Consider the following 15,215-nt stretch of genomic DNA (forward strand, 5'->3'; position numbering starts at 1 on the left):
CCGAGTCGCGTGGAAAGGACGAAAACTGTTTTCCGGTGACGACAACAGTCTGCGCCACCTATCTTAAACTTTTGCTGTGTAATCTGTACAGGCGAGGCTAAGAGACGTCTGCTATCTCAGTGTTGTAGGCATATTTCAGCTCATACCTGTTATACAGAATGGAATATTTAATCGGGATACAGGGACCTGATTTTGTCCTCGTCGCCGCCGATAATGTTGCAGCCAGCAGCATTATTCAGATGAAACACGGTATGACAACGCTTTAGCTTAGCGTTAGCCATTCAGCCAGTTGATTTAGCTAGCTAAACCTGCTAACGGTTTTCCCCTTGTTCACACTAAACCAACTTGTGCTACTGATAAGTAATCCTTGAAGCCTTTTAATCGTACGGTATATTGATGTGTAATCTGTAACTTCCCCTATTATCACAATGTGGCCACATATTCTGAATGTAACTTTAGCTGACAATGCTAAACGTATGTTAGCTAACGTTACGAAAAGTTTAAATCGCGAATAAATCTTTCCCATTCTGTTTTTGCAGTTTAGATTATTTGTTTTGATAAGTCTAACCGACATACATGTTTATGTAACCATATACATGTACTGCACTGAGTTAAATTGAGTTTACGTTTTATAAAATCGAACTAAAGTTAGCAAAAGCTGCCCAAGCAGGCTTTTAACAACGAAAGTGAAAGTGACTAACGTTACCGTTACCGTGACGCTGCTCACTCTGGCACCTTCATTTTTAGTCTAATGTTAGTAGACTCAGTATTTTTACATAGATTACTTGTAGCAGATGTAGTAGGTGGGGTTTTTGGATGGAGGGAGAGCCCTTATGTGTATGTTCTTGTTGATGCTACTATGTGTTGTTGGATTGTTTAATTCATTACAATTATTAGTTATGTTTAAATGTTTCTTAACTTTCATGTTTTGCCTGAGGACCAGGGTTCAAAATTAGCACCATTTACCAGCCAAATGCTGGTAAAATATGCAATTGGCTGGTAGATTTGCTTCACTCACCAGCCAAAAAAACAATGGTAATCCTTTGAGTGGCTGGTAAAATTTGAACATTCACTAGCCATTTGGCTGGTGGACGAAAAAGTTAATTTTGAACCCTGCTGAGGACCCCCTTGAAATGAGATGGTGCATCTCAAGAGGTTTATTCTGTAATTCAATTCAAGAAATTCTGTTCTTTGCTTTTTAGACTATGACAAGATGTTCAAACTAAGTGAGAAGATTTTGCTGCTGTGTGTTGGAGAAGCGGGAGACACAGCACAGTTTGCAGAGTACATCCAGAAGAATGTTCAGCTCTACAAAATGAGGAACGGTAAGGACCTTTTTAAGATGATGATTGATTGGTAAAACTCCTTCCTTCTCCACAGATGTTCCCAGTTTAACTACAAAATGTCTACTCATTGACAATAATGTTATATTGGAAGGCAAACTGTATTTTCTGAAGAAGCACTCACCTAAAACTACGGCTGGGCATCGCTCAAAAACCTTCAATGCTGAGTTCCTGAACGATACTTTTTTCTATACCAATTTTATAAAATCTATTTTGTAATGATAGACAGCCAATCACAAGCATTATTAGATCCTGGTACAAGCATGCTCCATGCTTATTGGCTTACTGACGCTGATGTGATTTACTCCTTAGGTATTGAATGACGGGGCATTTTCCAATCCTCGATAATATGAAGGCAGTTCGGTCGGTGCCTAAAAGTATTGAAGTTCGTTACCCAGCCCTACCTAAAAGTTTGTGTCTGATGCCTCCTTATTTTTTTAGGTTATGAACTCAGTCCATCAGCAGCAGCAAACTTCACACGAAAGAATCTTGCAGACTACCTTCGAAGCAGGGTAACTATCATGATACACACAAAATACTAATCTTTTTACAACACAATCAACACATCCTACAACAGAATTTAAATGTCATACTTATCAACATTCAGTTGCCTGTTAAATCATTTGAGCTCTAAGCTGTCTTTGTAGATTTATTAAGAGAAATATCCTAGAGTGTGCATACAGTGACAACTTCATAGTTGACACACCATAGCTGCTTGTGATACAATTATATAGAGTTGGAACATAACCGCTCAAACTATGAGTAGACAACTCAGATCAGTGCCCTGTCTCTAGACCCTAGCATCCAGCTTGCAGTTAGTTGTTCATGTTAACACAAATTGTTGAGATTTAGCTGTCTTGGTTTATGTGAGGTTCGTAATCTACACTGATATGATCCATATTAAGCTTTTTGTTTTATGGTATGTATTTTATTTTAGCTTGCATTACTTGACACATCTATGAGAAATTCCAGTTTTGTATTTGTGTTAGTTTGGCATGGTTGTTTGAAATAATTTGTTCCTGTGTGCACTGGTCTCAACCTAATGTGATTGTCTTTTAGTCTCAGCCTGTTAAACAGCCATCATTTCCCATAAAGCAGTGGTAGTATCATTTATGTTGTGAGAATTGTGTTCTCCTGCCCTGTGAAGATGTTGTCTGTTTTACTGAAGTGTTGGATGATATATATATATATATATATATCTCATAAAGAGATTATGTCTTTTTGTGGGTCAACTTTATAAAGTTTGGTCCACTTTGGGCCCTCACAGCAGATATAATTATAGCATTGTGTTTCTGATTGAGAAAATCAGCTCTTTGTTTACAGTCAGTAGATATGCACATATTTATTTAACAAGAGAATCTCCACGACTTAACACACTTTTTAGCAGAACATATAAATAACCAGTTGCTCAGAATTCCCACTAGCCAAAAAAGGGGTCTCAAGATAGAGGGAAACTAACCTTTAAAAAAATACCTGGCAGGTGATCGGATGAACCATCTGTCTATCACATACACAATTGTTGTTTTTAACAAACAGTCGCGGCCGCCACACACCTAAACCACTCTCGTAACTGGCAGTAGCTCCTCACCAGACGCTGATTGGTTCGGTTAGCCTGTCGTTCAGACACAAACACATTACATCAAGCCTGACTGGGTGGATTTTCGTTTGATATTTGATCCCGCTGCCGTGCAAGGTAAGAGGGAAAGATCACTTATGATTAAACATGTAAACGTAGCCATATTTAATTGAAGTTAACTTTTATACAGCTACTTTGCCAAAACAAACTAAAGGCAACCAGCAAAGTAATGTGACATGCGGTTTTACTGTCATCGTATGCAATTTCTTTTACTATAATGTCAGATATGATGTGTAAAATTTGAAAATTGTCTTTGAAAGTAAGACCACTTACACATTTGTATTCACAGAAAACAACCTGAATGACCTTGTGGTGTCACCACAAATATAAATTCAACTTGCACCATATGCTGCATTTTGTGATGCCATGTATTCTCTGACCTGCTCAATTTTTTTATGCTTCTAATGCACTTTTTCTTCCTTTTTACCTGTGTGCATAAACACAGCTTTTTAAACCTACTGCAAAGAACACCTGTATCTTTGTATATTTCCCCAGTTAACAAAACAGTAGCTAATGAATCCCCTGTACCAGTGGTCACCCTCTGAATTAAGCATATTCATTGTGGAGTAATGAGTGAACAGATCTATAAATATTTTAATTTCTATTTTAACTTAATTACATTCCTCTGTTAGCATTTGCAATCTCATTTAGCCGTAGGGAACGAATGATAGAATCACAAATTAATTCCCATAAGTTAAAGTAATACTCACTTCAAATGGCAGGGATGGTAACCATATGGGCTAGGTTTACTCATCCATATCAAAAATGTGTTTTAATTTCTGCTTGAAATTATTAATTTTTTGGCTAAAACAGGAAATTAAAAACACCCGAACACAATAGAGGAACCAATTGCTTGCTACCCTTGCTCGTCTTGGAAGACGTGACACTGCTGTGACGTAGTGCTACTACGAAGTTCAAGTGGGAATTCAGTCTCACTTGCAATTACTCTGTTTGTGTCATTATCAGCTTGAGACATCGAAGCTGAACCAGTAGATGCATTTTGACAGTGAAGTACATTTGTCAGCTTGTTGTGAGCGGTGGCGGAGGTTTTTCCCTTAGAGACTTCATGACAACACCTGAGCCTGCAGCACCATCTCCCACCTCAACTGTGCAGTTGCTCTGCGTATATTACCAAAATACCATGGTTTTGACCTTCAACACTTCAATACCAAAATGTGACCAAACAAAACTGTCAACAAAAACATGTGAAGGTTCAGAATCTTTCCTCAGTACTTACACAAGCTTTGCTTTCAAACCTGGCAAGTTAACCAGCTAATTTATCTGTCTGCATGTTTGTGTGTTGGCTTGTTTTATTTATGCTGAACAGGTCTTGAAAAGTGCTGTGCTTTTGAAATAATTGTGTCCTTAAGGCCTTGCGGAGACCTGAGAGCCCTGCAGAAGCAAAATACACTCTTATACCAGGCAGTGCAGTGGAAGGCACACATCAAGAACTAGATTTAAGTGCATTTATACTACATATTAAAAAAAAAAAGCATGGATGCTTACTCACTGAATAGGTATTTTATCTGTTACAGGAAGACTGTACTTACTCGACACTTTAATGTTAATAGGTGCATTATGTACCAATCATTACGTATCAGTTTGGTGACTTAGTTTAGGGATCAATGTTTTTCTTTTTCTTTTAACAAAGTCAAGTCAATTTTATTTACTGTATTGCCTAAACTCCTCAAAGTGCCTCAAAGGGCTTCACTGTCTTTATAAGCAACACACAAAACCCTTGATGTTTAGAGGCCCCCCCCCCCCCCCCCCCAACAAACTTTTAACTTGAACAAAATATGCCAAACAAGTCAATAAGTAAACACATCTAAGAATCTAACCAACTTTTAAAATCTTGCACTTTTCAATAATCTATTTTTAAACAGTAACAAGGTTTGATACCCAGCCCTAGTAACACACGTCTTGCAGACTTTTTGCCCTTGCCATCCCCAAATCTGAGCATCTACAGAATTTTCCATTAACAATCAATTTGACAATATTTTTTTTTCCATTTATCAATTGTTTGGTTCATAAAATGATGAAAAGGGGCTATCATAATTCACAACCCAAGATGACGTTCAAAGATATTCAATTTGTCACATAGGACTGGAAAAGCAACAAATACTCCCATTTGCTTAGAAATCCACTATCAAAATAGTTGCTGGTTTATATCATTAGTTTTACCTTCTGGTACATAGTTCATGTTAGTGTTTGTGTGCACCGTGGCATATGTGGTTTTGGATGTAACGCACTCTGCTCAGGCAGGTCAGCTCTGCTTCTTGCATCCATGCATTGTATCTCTTGCACTAATTTGTTAAGAGTAGTGCTGCTGTTGCCTGTCACAATAGCAGAAGGGTGAAAATAATTACAAAAAACAATTAGTGTGACAGAGAAGGGAATGTGGGACACATTGAACAGGGGATAGGGGTAGCGCAGGAGGAGGAGGTGTGGGGGTCCCCGGGGAAAACAACCAGGCCCAGTAGACAACACTCCACAGACTGGAGTGTGAGAATGAATAGGAGTCAACATACACACAGATACAATATGCATGCACACAGGAGGGACCTATAGGTTCAGGATGGTTTTTATTCTGTCAAGGTTGTACATGTTGTGAAGGATAACATTTATATTCATGTCTTGCTGCGAGTGTATCGTTATCGTTATTTTTGTGCCTCACGGTTATGAATTTGGTTTTATGAGTGCAGGATTTACTAATGCTGCGTTCTCAGGAGTGCTCAGAAACTGAAGCAATAGCAGTTTCTCCTCTGCATCCCACACCTTCCTCCAGCTATGCTCTTCTCACATTCATCAACCTCCAGAGTACATGGACATTTGCAAATTATTTTTGTATAAACAAGTTTTTTTTTTAATGGTGTTTCCCCCCAAGAGCATCTTGAGTACATAGAATATGTAATGTATGTTGTCCATCTGAATGTAAAACAGGGAAACAGTCTTTAACAAAAATGCAGGGCATCGAATCTGATGTGTTTTTGTGTCCTATTTGGATCTGTTTGAAGAAGTATCTGAAGTGTGAGTATCTTAAACCATTTAGTGCAATTATCACAACTTTAATTAATGGTTCTTTATTTTCATCCTCGATCAATCTACGTTATATTTTACATGAATAGATTAATCGTTTGGTCTTCAGAGTGGCAAAAAAATAGTAAAAAACATAATGGCCATCAGAATTTCACAGAACCCAATGTAAATTCTTTAAAGTTCTTATTTGTTCAACCAACAACCCCAAACCCTAGAGATATCCAATTAACTGTATCAAAGAACTAATGTTTTTTTTTTTTTTTTTTTGCAAATTGGCTTTAAAAAATGTCTAAAACGATTAATAACTTAATAAATCGCAATTGTTTGAAATTCATTTTCTGTCAATCGAATTTTCTAATCATTTCAGCTCTACACGACTTGCAAAATAATCATCATTCTACGAAATGTTAAGAACAAAAATGTATTTTACTGAACTTTCTACATCTATCAGCTGTCACTTTAAGGAAAATTATAATAAAAACTAAATTCCACAAAATGAATAAAGATAACAATTGTGAAATTGTTAAGATCCACAACTTTTAAAAACGAAACATTTCCAACAACATGCATCATGTACAGCATAGATTACGCCCATTTGTTGGCTAAAATTAAATTTATTGTAGATGTAGGTAGATGAAAACTACGCCTGTAGTCCAAGACTACTACGCTCAATTCTTGTCTGGGGAACTGGCTGCATAAATCATTGCAGATTAAAGTTTGGCCCAGACAGAAAGGAAAGATAATGATCTGCTTTTGTATATAAATTTTTTCCCCTACCATCCTTGAATCATCTTCTGAACCCCCCCCCCGCCAAAAAATTGCCACTGGCACATCCAGACCCTTAGGTTAAAAACCACTGGCTGATAAATTAATCGGTGGTATATTGTTAATTCTGATGGCCTTATTCCTGCAGGATAAATGAGATGAGTCCTTTAGTCTGAAAGATGTCATACCCCAGTGACTGCAGACCTCCGGGAGGTGTAGTTAGCTAAAGTCAGCAGAGCATGTCGGCGCAGAGTAAGAGAAACCCTGTTCACATACGACTGTGTGCTTACCAGCCTGCCGTCCAGAAAAACAACTCCGCTAACCTCTGGAGTCCTGCATTCACTCAAGCTTTAGAGAGGAGACAAAGAAAAAGCGGTAAGCATAATCACCTGAGGCCTCAACTCTGCTGCATGCATATCAGTAATGATACACATGAAATTCACAACCGAGCAAAACAACAACTGCAAAGTTTTAGGGGCATAGAAACTCTGCTCTGCCTCTGTTTTAGCTTCCTGTCTAATGTACTGTAATATATTATAAGAATTGCCTACTGAAGATAAATCCAGATTGAATTGATATTGAATTGACAGGTGTTGAAGGCTGAGACATGAGGTTAAATAGATACAGCAAAACTCAGGGGAGGCAGATGGTTTATAAATATCACATTTGATTATTATTATTTTTTTTTTTCAGGGAGATTATGTAGAAGCCTTAATGCCTTGCAGTCATTAGTTTTTGTATATATGTGGATGCAGTATGCTGAAGAAGTAACATTTTTGTCAATCTGTAAAGTTTGAGCAGGTTGTTTTTAGATTTTGTCTTTAAGGCCACAGCAACAGTTAGCCTCTGTGCGGTGGTGATCTACAGCTGGCCCCATATGGGTTTGTAAAATATTTTGTAGTACAGGCACACAATGGGTACAAATAATTACTGGCGCCATATTGCACACGGCTCCCCTGCTCCTGCACAGATGAACAATTAATACAGCAGATTGAGGAGAAATGCCAATAAAGAGAACATGCCCTGGGGCAGGGTGCAAAAATAGGGGGGTGGGAGGAAGGAAAGAAGGGAGGGAGTGCTGGAACGTGGAAGAGTAGAGTTGGGGATGAGTTTGTGATGATTTTTAGAGGCCTGACCTTAATTTGTGTCACAACTAAAGCTGTTTTGGCTCTGAATCCTACACTGCAGATGTCTTAAAGGAATAGAGCCACATTTTGGCACTTATTTGTTTTCTTGCTAAGAGTTAAATGAGAGGATCGATACAACTCAACTTATGTCTGTACACTACTGTATATATGAAGCTCTGCCTGAACCCGCTTAGCTTAGCACAAAGAATGGGAAGGGGGGGGCGGCTAGCTTGGCTCTGTCCAGTGGTAACAAAACCCACCTACTAGCACCTTTTTAAAGCTCACTAATTACACTACAGCAACAAGAATGCAATATTAATGTATCTTTTGAGAATGTCAAACTATTCCTTCAAAACCAGGTGCAGCGGGTTTGTGTCTGCTAAAAGCGATGGTAGAAACGCACAGGTGAAGCTTTTGTTTCGTGGAAACGGTGGCCCTGTTTGGCTGAGAGCAAGAGTTGCAGTGGGGGGGATAAAACATATGATGTGTATTGTTTGCATGTGAACGTGGGTGTGAGTTCAGGTGGCTGGGCTAACAAGGTGCCTGGTTCCCTCCGAGGTGACATGGGAAGGGAAGGTTATTTTGATGCCAAGACCATATTATTGTAACCAGCGAGACAGGTGTCTGGTGGGTGGGGGTGACGCCACTGGGGCGTTTGCAGGCTCACGGAGGAGTTAAAACACACACACACCCTCTAAGATATTCATCCTAAGATTCACGCCTGTTTTGTGCATTCTCACAAACACTCTTTCGTGTGTGTGTGTGTGTGTGTGTGTGTGTGTGTGTGTGTGTGTGTGTGTGTGTGTGTGTGTGTGTGTGTGTGTGTGTGTGTGTGTTCCACAGGGAGCATAATGATCATCATTGCCCTTGTGGCAACACACGAGTCACATAAGCAGGTTGGCTCAGAGATAAATTGAAATGAGAGGGCCGATGTGCAGATCACAACTGGCGTCGTATGATTCATATTTGCTTCACTGCACGACCGATAATGCAATGTTATATTTTTCTTGTTGCAGTTGAACCCAAAACACTGCACTGCTTCTACCTCCGTCAAGAATTTAGGCCAAAACTTGTTTTGAAATCACCAAAAATTGTCTCGCTTTAAAAGGGATTTTTAAAATGAGGAACAGTAGCTTGCAACAACGAAGAGAGAAAATTAGTGTTTCGGAGGAAGAGAAGGGAGAAGAGGCTGGAAGCGTGAAAGATGTAATTTAAAAAGAGAAGAAAGGGGGGAGGAAGGGGCAAGAGAAACGACTTTAGAAGTTTTTAATGAGCCCTGGCGCTACTCCAGGGCACAGGGTGAAGGCGGCGGAGAGGGGAGGCGGGAGGGATGTAAAGAAGGAATGAAGAGGGAGGTAGGGAGCGATGGAGGGAGCAATAGGGGTGCTGACTCCCAGCAGATGTCGCACTGCCTGCCAGTGACACTCTGATTCCCTCTCCTCACACACAAAACACACTCACCTCCTCTGTCCTGTCGCCCTTTCACCTCTCATCGCCCTCCACACTCCAGCTACCCCTCCCCGTTCTCTCTCTCTCTCTCTGTCTGTCTCTCTGTCTCTGCTGTTTATGCTGCGTTAATGTATGCGTCACTCCATGTCTCTGCCAAGCTGAAAAGTCATTAATTAAATAATAATTGCAATTGGTTGAGAAAGAAAAGTTGCACTTTTCAAGCGGTAAGATGTCTTGCTCCAGTGACCTGGTTGACAACACTATTTAGAAGCACAATTAAGTGAGATAAGATACAGACAGTGATATAATACATATGCTGATGGTAATTTCAAGAAATCTTGCAAAAAGGGCGTAAACTACGCACAGTATTCTCATGTTTACAAATCCAGCCAGTTGCCAGCTGTTGTGCTTTCTGTGATCCTTACACGTGATGTTAATTTCACAAAGAAAACCTCTGAATAATATCTGAATAATATTCCTCCTCTCTTCAGACTCCATATCATGTGAACCTGTTGCTGGCGGGCTACGATGAAACAGACGGGCCCGGTCTCTACTACATGGACTACCTGTCGTCCCTGGCCAAAGCCCCCTTCGCTGCCCACGGCTACGGAGCCTACCTCACTCTCTCCATTCTTGACCGGCACTACAGACCAGGTCAGTGCAGAGAAATGCCTCATGCATGTTTGTTTTTCTGTTTATTGTTCCTGCGAGACTGAATAGACGAGAGAGAAATAAAGAATATGATGCAAGTCTGTAGAGCGTTCAAAGGGTTCTAGAGTTGATTCACACTTTTGTCACAGTACAGGCTCATGTCACTGTAAGGGGGCTTGTTAAATTAAATGATTTCACCTAATGGCAAATGACTTGTGTAGGAACAAGACAACAATGTATGTTAATCCCATGGCGGTTTGTAGTACAAATATCCCTGATAAATCTGACAAACTGGCATCAAATGTTTTTAGCAATTAATTAACTTGTCTTGTTATTCTTCCTCACATGGCATGCTCTCCCTTTTCTCCCCAATACCACACTGCAACATCCACTTAATTTCTGTGTTAAGCAGTCTTTCCTCGTTTTAATCTAATTTATGTCTTCATCATTCCTATTTTCTCCCATTTCAGCATTCTCATTTTCTTCTGTTTTTTTTTTTGTTTTTGTTCTAGATCTGACCCGAGATGAGGCAGTGGATCTACTGAAGAAGTGTGTTGAGGAAGTGAGTTCAAGAAGTTTTACTCATTTTGTTTTTTACAATTATGAATAAGAATAATAAGCATCTTGTTTAATTATTTATTTTTTTGCTCAGCAGTGTTCTCTCAGGAACTTAGACAATTCACTCTAATTTGGCTCACATGGATTTACTCTTATTACTGGGAATTCACATTAAAAGCAAGCATCCATTCGATCGACACTGACCTTCGTTCGGCTGCAAAGAGCCGAGACGACAGCTGCCGGCCAAACTGTCTTCACCATGCTAAAATGTACTAAACAAAAAAAGTTTTCACGTAGGCTGCCCGGGAAGAATTCAGAATTGTTTTATTTGATTCACAGATTTGTATGGGAATCTGTAGGAATGTCTTTTTACAGAGAAACCGGCGAGCTCATAGCCACACTGCGAGCCTTGATCAATCGTTACAGATACCGTTAATAAGTTCACAACATACAGTATAAACAGAGGGAGATTTGTGTCATATTTTTTTTTAACAGGTGTTTGTGGAGATTATGCTTCACTAAGCACGCCAGAGGAAAACAAATAGATTTGCAGGGGGTCCTGTCCTCTCGGAGTCATTGTGGATTGATGCATTGAATAAAATTGTATTTGTTTCGAGAGTCGGGCAAGTGACATGCGTCAAAAACACTTTCCATGTGGCTCAGCCTTTAGCCTTAATAGTCAGTATTGCACTTTTGTAATCCCTCCGCATCTCCTTTCATTTTCTGCTTTACTTGTTTCTACATCCATTCTGCTTATTTGTGCCTTTATCTTAATATTTTTTGTCTTATTCTCCCTCCTCCAGCTGAACAAGCGCTTCATCATGAACCTTCCCTCCTTTACTGTCCGTTTGATTGACAAGGAGGGCATCCATGACCTGGAGAAGATCACCTCCGGCGCCAAGTGACCGCTCACTGCTTAACTACCAACCCTTACGCCCTTGTTTCTTTCCTCTTTTTTTTTTTTTTTTTACCGCTGACCTCCTTGCTCTTTCTGTTCCAATAAAAAGTGACACACAGTTGAGATACAAGCTCTTTGTCCCTGTGGTGCTTTCTCATTGCTCTCTAGTCTACTCATCTGCACATAGAAAGAGAACAGCCTTCTGGCTGTGTACTTTTGCACTTGTACTCAGTGAGTGTGCATGTGGGTAATGTACACTTCATCATGCTTGTACACGTGTAATAAAACATGCATCCACATAATGGTGTTACTTAAAAACAGGAAAACTAGTTTTCTCATAGTATTGTATGTATTAGTAGTCCAAAAATCATGTTTAGTTTAAATGGTGTTTAAGAACTCTTGTATTTATTATTGTATATTACTTTTTAAGCAATAAGAAGCAGAAGAAAGCATACTTTATTGATCTTTCTATGGGAAATTCAGTTCACAAATACAGCTCCCAAGCTGTGATTTACAAATGTACTTCAGTACAAGAGTGAATAGATGCTAGCTACTGTATGTTCAAAACATTTTCTCACTTTTTAAACATGGAACCTTGAAGTTAATAACAGCAATGTATCCATGTAGTCAATTTAAATATCTCAAAATATGGCCTGTAAAAATTACTACAGAGTTGTAACATCACTCGTTGCCTAGCAGACAAATCCAGGTTAGCTACAGGGAATATACAGTGTGTGTATATATATATATATATATATATATATATAATATATATATATATATATATATATATATATATATATATATATATATATATATATATATATATATATATATGTTACATCCCGGTGTCGGAATCCTCTACAGTGAAATACAGACAAACTTTACACCGTTTAGCGTTAGCTGTCAGCATTGTAACCGTGTTTAATCCAGCTACTAGCTAGCGGTAGGCTAACGGTAGCTGCTGTCGAGTATAGTGTTAACTAGCGTCATGTGCAGCGATGTTTCTGTTGCCCGTAACGTCTGTTTCAGAGCATCAGAGAGAAGTGCAGGCATATCAGTGGCACCAGAATGAGGCACCGAAATCCGCGTTGCTATTCCTGCAGCAGCAGGATGTGTTACGAGGAAGTACGGCAAAATAGTAGCCTGTTAGGCACGACGCAAAGCCAAGTGAAGTGAAAATAAATTAATAAATGGCGGCATGCGATTAATACGATTAAAAAAATTAACGCATTATGCTCGACCCTTAATCGCATCGCGATTAACGCGGTAATGCTGACAGCATTATATATATATATATATATATATATATATATATATATATATATATATTTTTTAATTATTATTTTTTATTTTTTAAATACTGAATGTGTTCATTTTTTTGCACCCTTCTCCTACCGTAGCCATGAGCCTTTTGCTACGGTTAACAGAAGGCTGAACTATTAGCAACATTTTCTCTCCATCTCTGAAACGCTTAGCCGATATTGACATGTATTACGATATTTTATTACATTCGTCAGACTCCCTTTTCAATAAGTCCGTCTTCCTTTTTCTGGTGTTGCTTTGCAGTGTAGGCAGTTGTTGCCAATGCTGGAATAGCAACATTTCCGGCAGGATTTTCCACCATTGAATCGGGCTTGCGCCATCTGAAGGAACTTGCACGTGCATCTTAATTTGTAGAACAGCCAATAGGAACGTCCTCTATGACCTGTGACGGGCTAGCCTGAAAACAGAGCCAAGAGGAGGTGCTGAAGTCTAGTTTCTCTCAGACCACTTGAATTGTGATCATTTCACACGATTACAATATTCTGAAAGGTTGTTATGGAATGTTTGCCCAATGACGCCAAAAACACTAACACTGCCTACACCAGCTTTAATTTTTTTCCTCACATATCAATTGCTCCTACAATTACAGTAGCTCCCACGACAAGACAAAACTAGCCAAGTTAATGTGCGTTTTTAATGAAAGCTGTATCCAATGCTACTTTATTTAACAGGGTATGTGTCAGTAATCAAGCTGTAAACAAAGTATTTTTAAACTTTGTAGGGAGTCGCTCACCATCAGGATGCAATTTTATCAAAATAAACCAAATCTTAAATGTCTACGTTGCTAAATATTGTCTGATGCACACCTGCTGGATATGAAAATAAAAATAATACAAAAGAAAGCATTGGATTTCTGCACAATGTCAGCACTATGATTATTGAAAATGCAATGTTTTTGTTATATTAAAAAGATTTGTCAGGCATCAAATTCATAATTTAAAACCACAACAAGATCTTGATGCTTAAGTCAGAGGCAGCGTTTTTAGTAGATGTGCTGACAGTGTGCAGGAATTCAACGCTTTATTTTAAATGTATTTGGTAATGAAATTGGTTTTGAAAGATCAAGAATGGACCTGTAGGTTTAAAAGATGATCTTTGGAAAAAAAACACATCAATGTTAATGATTTGCTAAACAAGTAGCTGCTGAAATAGATGGATTTTGACTGCATACAGGGAGTGTTACAGTAAATGAGCACACTTATATACAGCTGTAAATGGAAAAACCAGGCCAAGTTGGTAACATCACAGCTGAACGTGTGTGTGTGTGTGTGTGTGTGTGTGTGTGTGTGTGTGTGTGTGCATGTGCATGCGTGCACGTGCGTGCGTGCGTGTGTGATTTGATTGTGTGTGTGAGCGAGACAGCCAGCCCATGTGTACAAGAGTGTGTGTGGCTCTATCATCGTCTCCTCTCTCCACCACAGACAGGTGATTAATAAACATTAAACAATTCCTCCTCTCTCAAACACACCGGAATCTGACGGGAAGAGCAGCATATGTTTGCCTGGAGGCACAGAGAGAGATGGAGAGCGGCCCCGCTGAGTGTCAGATAGAGGCAGAGAATAGGGGGAAAAGGGGTGAGGGGGATGGGGAGGAGGGGAGTTAGGTTACAGAGTGGGAGATGAAGGGATGGGGGGGGGAATTGACACAGGAGGGTAATGAGATGGGAGGAGAGAAAGGGAGATATAGGGAGGTAAAAATGAGTGATGTTTGAGAGTGTACGAGCAGACGAAACGTGTATGTGTGCAGTCCCTGGAAAGCAGTAATTGTGTTGAGTATCTAATCCTGGTTAAATAAAGTGAAGGACTGTGCAGGGAGGTGAGAGGTGGTTGGTGGGAGAAATATGGAACAGATGGGTTGAGGGGGAACCGGGGTGTGTGTGGCTTGTTGGGCGCTGGGGGTCGCACCGCTGCCTCCGCTCTCCCAGGTACTACAGTGTTCAGGGCTGCAGCTGTGACGCCGCTGTCTCCCTAGGCCCCTGCTGGAGCTCTGCATGCATAGAGGGGCCCTGGTTTTTTTTGAATGGCCCCTTGGGTTGCACACAGAAAATGTATGACATGTAACATTTATAGTATTACATTAATAGTAGAAGTGATCTATCAAGCTACAAGACTAAGAGTCTACAGCTACGCTAACGGCTCTGTGAGGCTGTACTTAAGCTTTCAGCTAAATGCTAACGTCAGCATGCTAATATGTTGATAATTACCAGGGTTTGGGTTAGGGTTCACCATCTTAGGTTGGTGTATTAGCATGCTAACATTTGCTATTTGGCACAAAACACAAAGTACAACTGAGAATGATGGGAACGTCATGAGTTCTGCATAAACCATAGTGTTGGACAAATCAAAAGTTGCACATTAATTTTGGTACCAAACTTTAAGGCAATTCATTCAGTAGTTGTTGGGATATTATACTTAAAGATACAAATA

General features: G+C 39.6%; 1 protein-coding gene across 1 annotated transcript; it reads left to right on the forward strand.

The window, feature by feature from the left end:
• The first annotated feature begins 2 nt into the window (after positions 1 to 2).
• Positions 3 to 11,593, forward strand: psmb2 (proteasome 20S subunit beta 2). The gene is made up of 6 exons (XM_031295860.2): positions 3 to 249; positions 1,203 to 1,325; positions 1,785 to 1,855; positions 9,848 to 10,010; positions 10,520 to 10,569; positions 11,369 to 11,593. Exons 1-6 carry the CDS (start codon positions 159 to 161, stop codon positions 11,468 to 11,470), a joined length of 600 nt encoding a protein of 199 aa, XP_031151720.1. The 5' UTR covers positions 3 to 158; the 3' UTR covers positions 11,471 to 11,593.
• The last annotated feature ends 3,622 nt before the right edge of the window (positions 11,594 to 15,215 follow it).

The sequence above is a fragment of the Sander lucioperca genome, chromosome 14 (assembly GCF_008315115.2).
Source record: "Sander lucioperca isolate FBNREF2018 chromosome 14, SLUC_FBN_1.2, whole genome shotgun sequence".
In the NCBI taxonomy this organism is placed as follows: Eukaryota; Metazoa; Chordata; class Actinopteri; order Perciformes; family Percidae; genus Sander; species Sander lucioperca.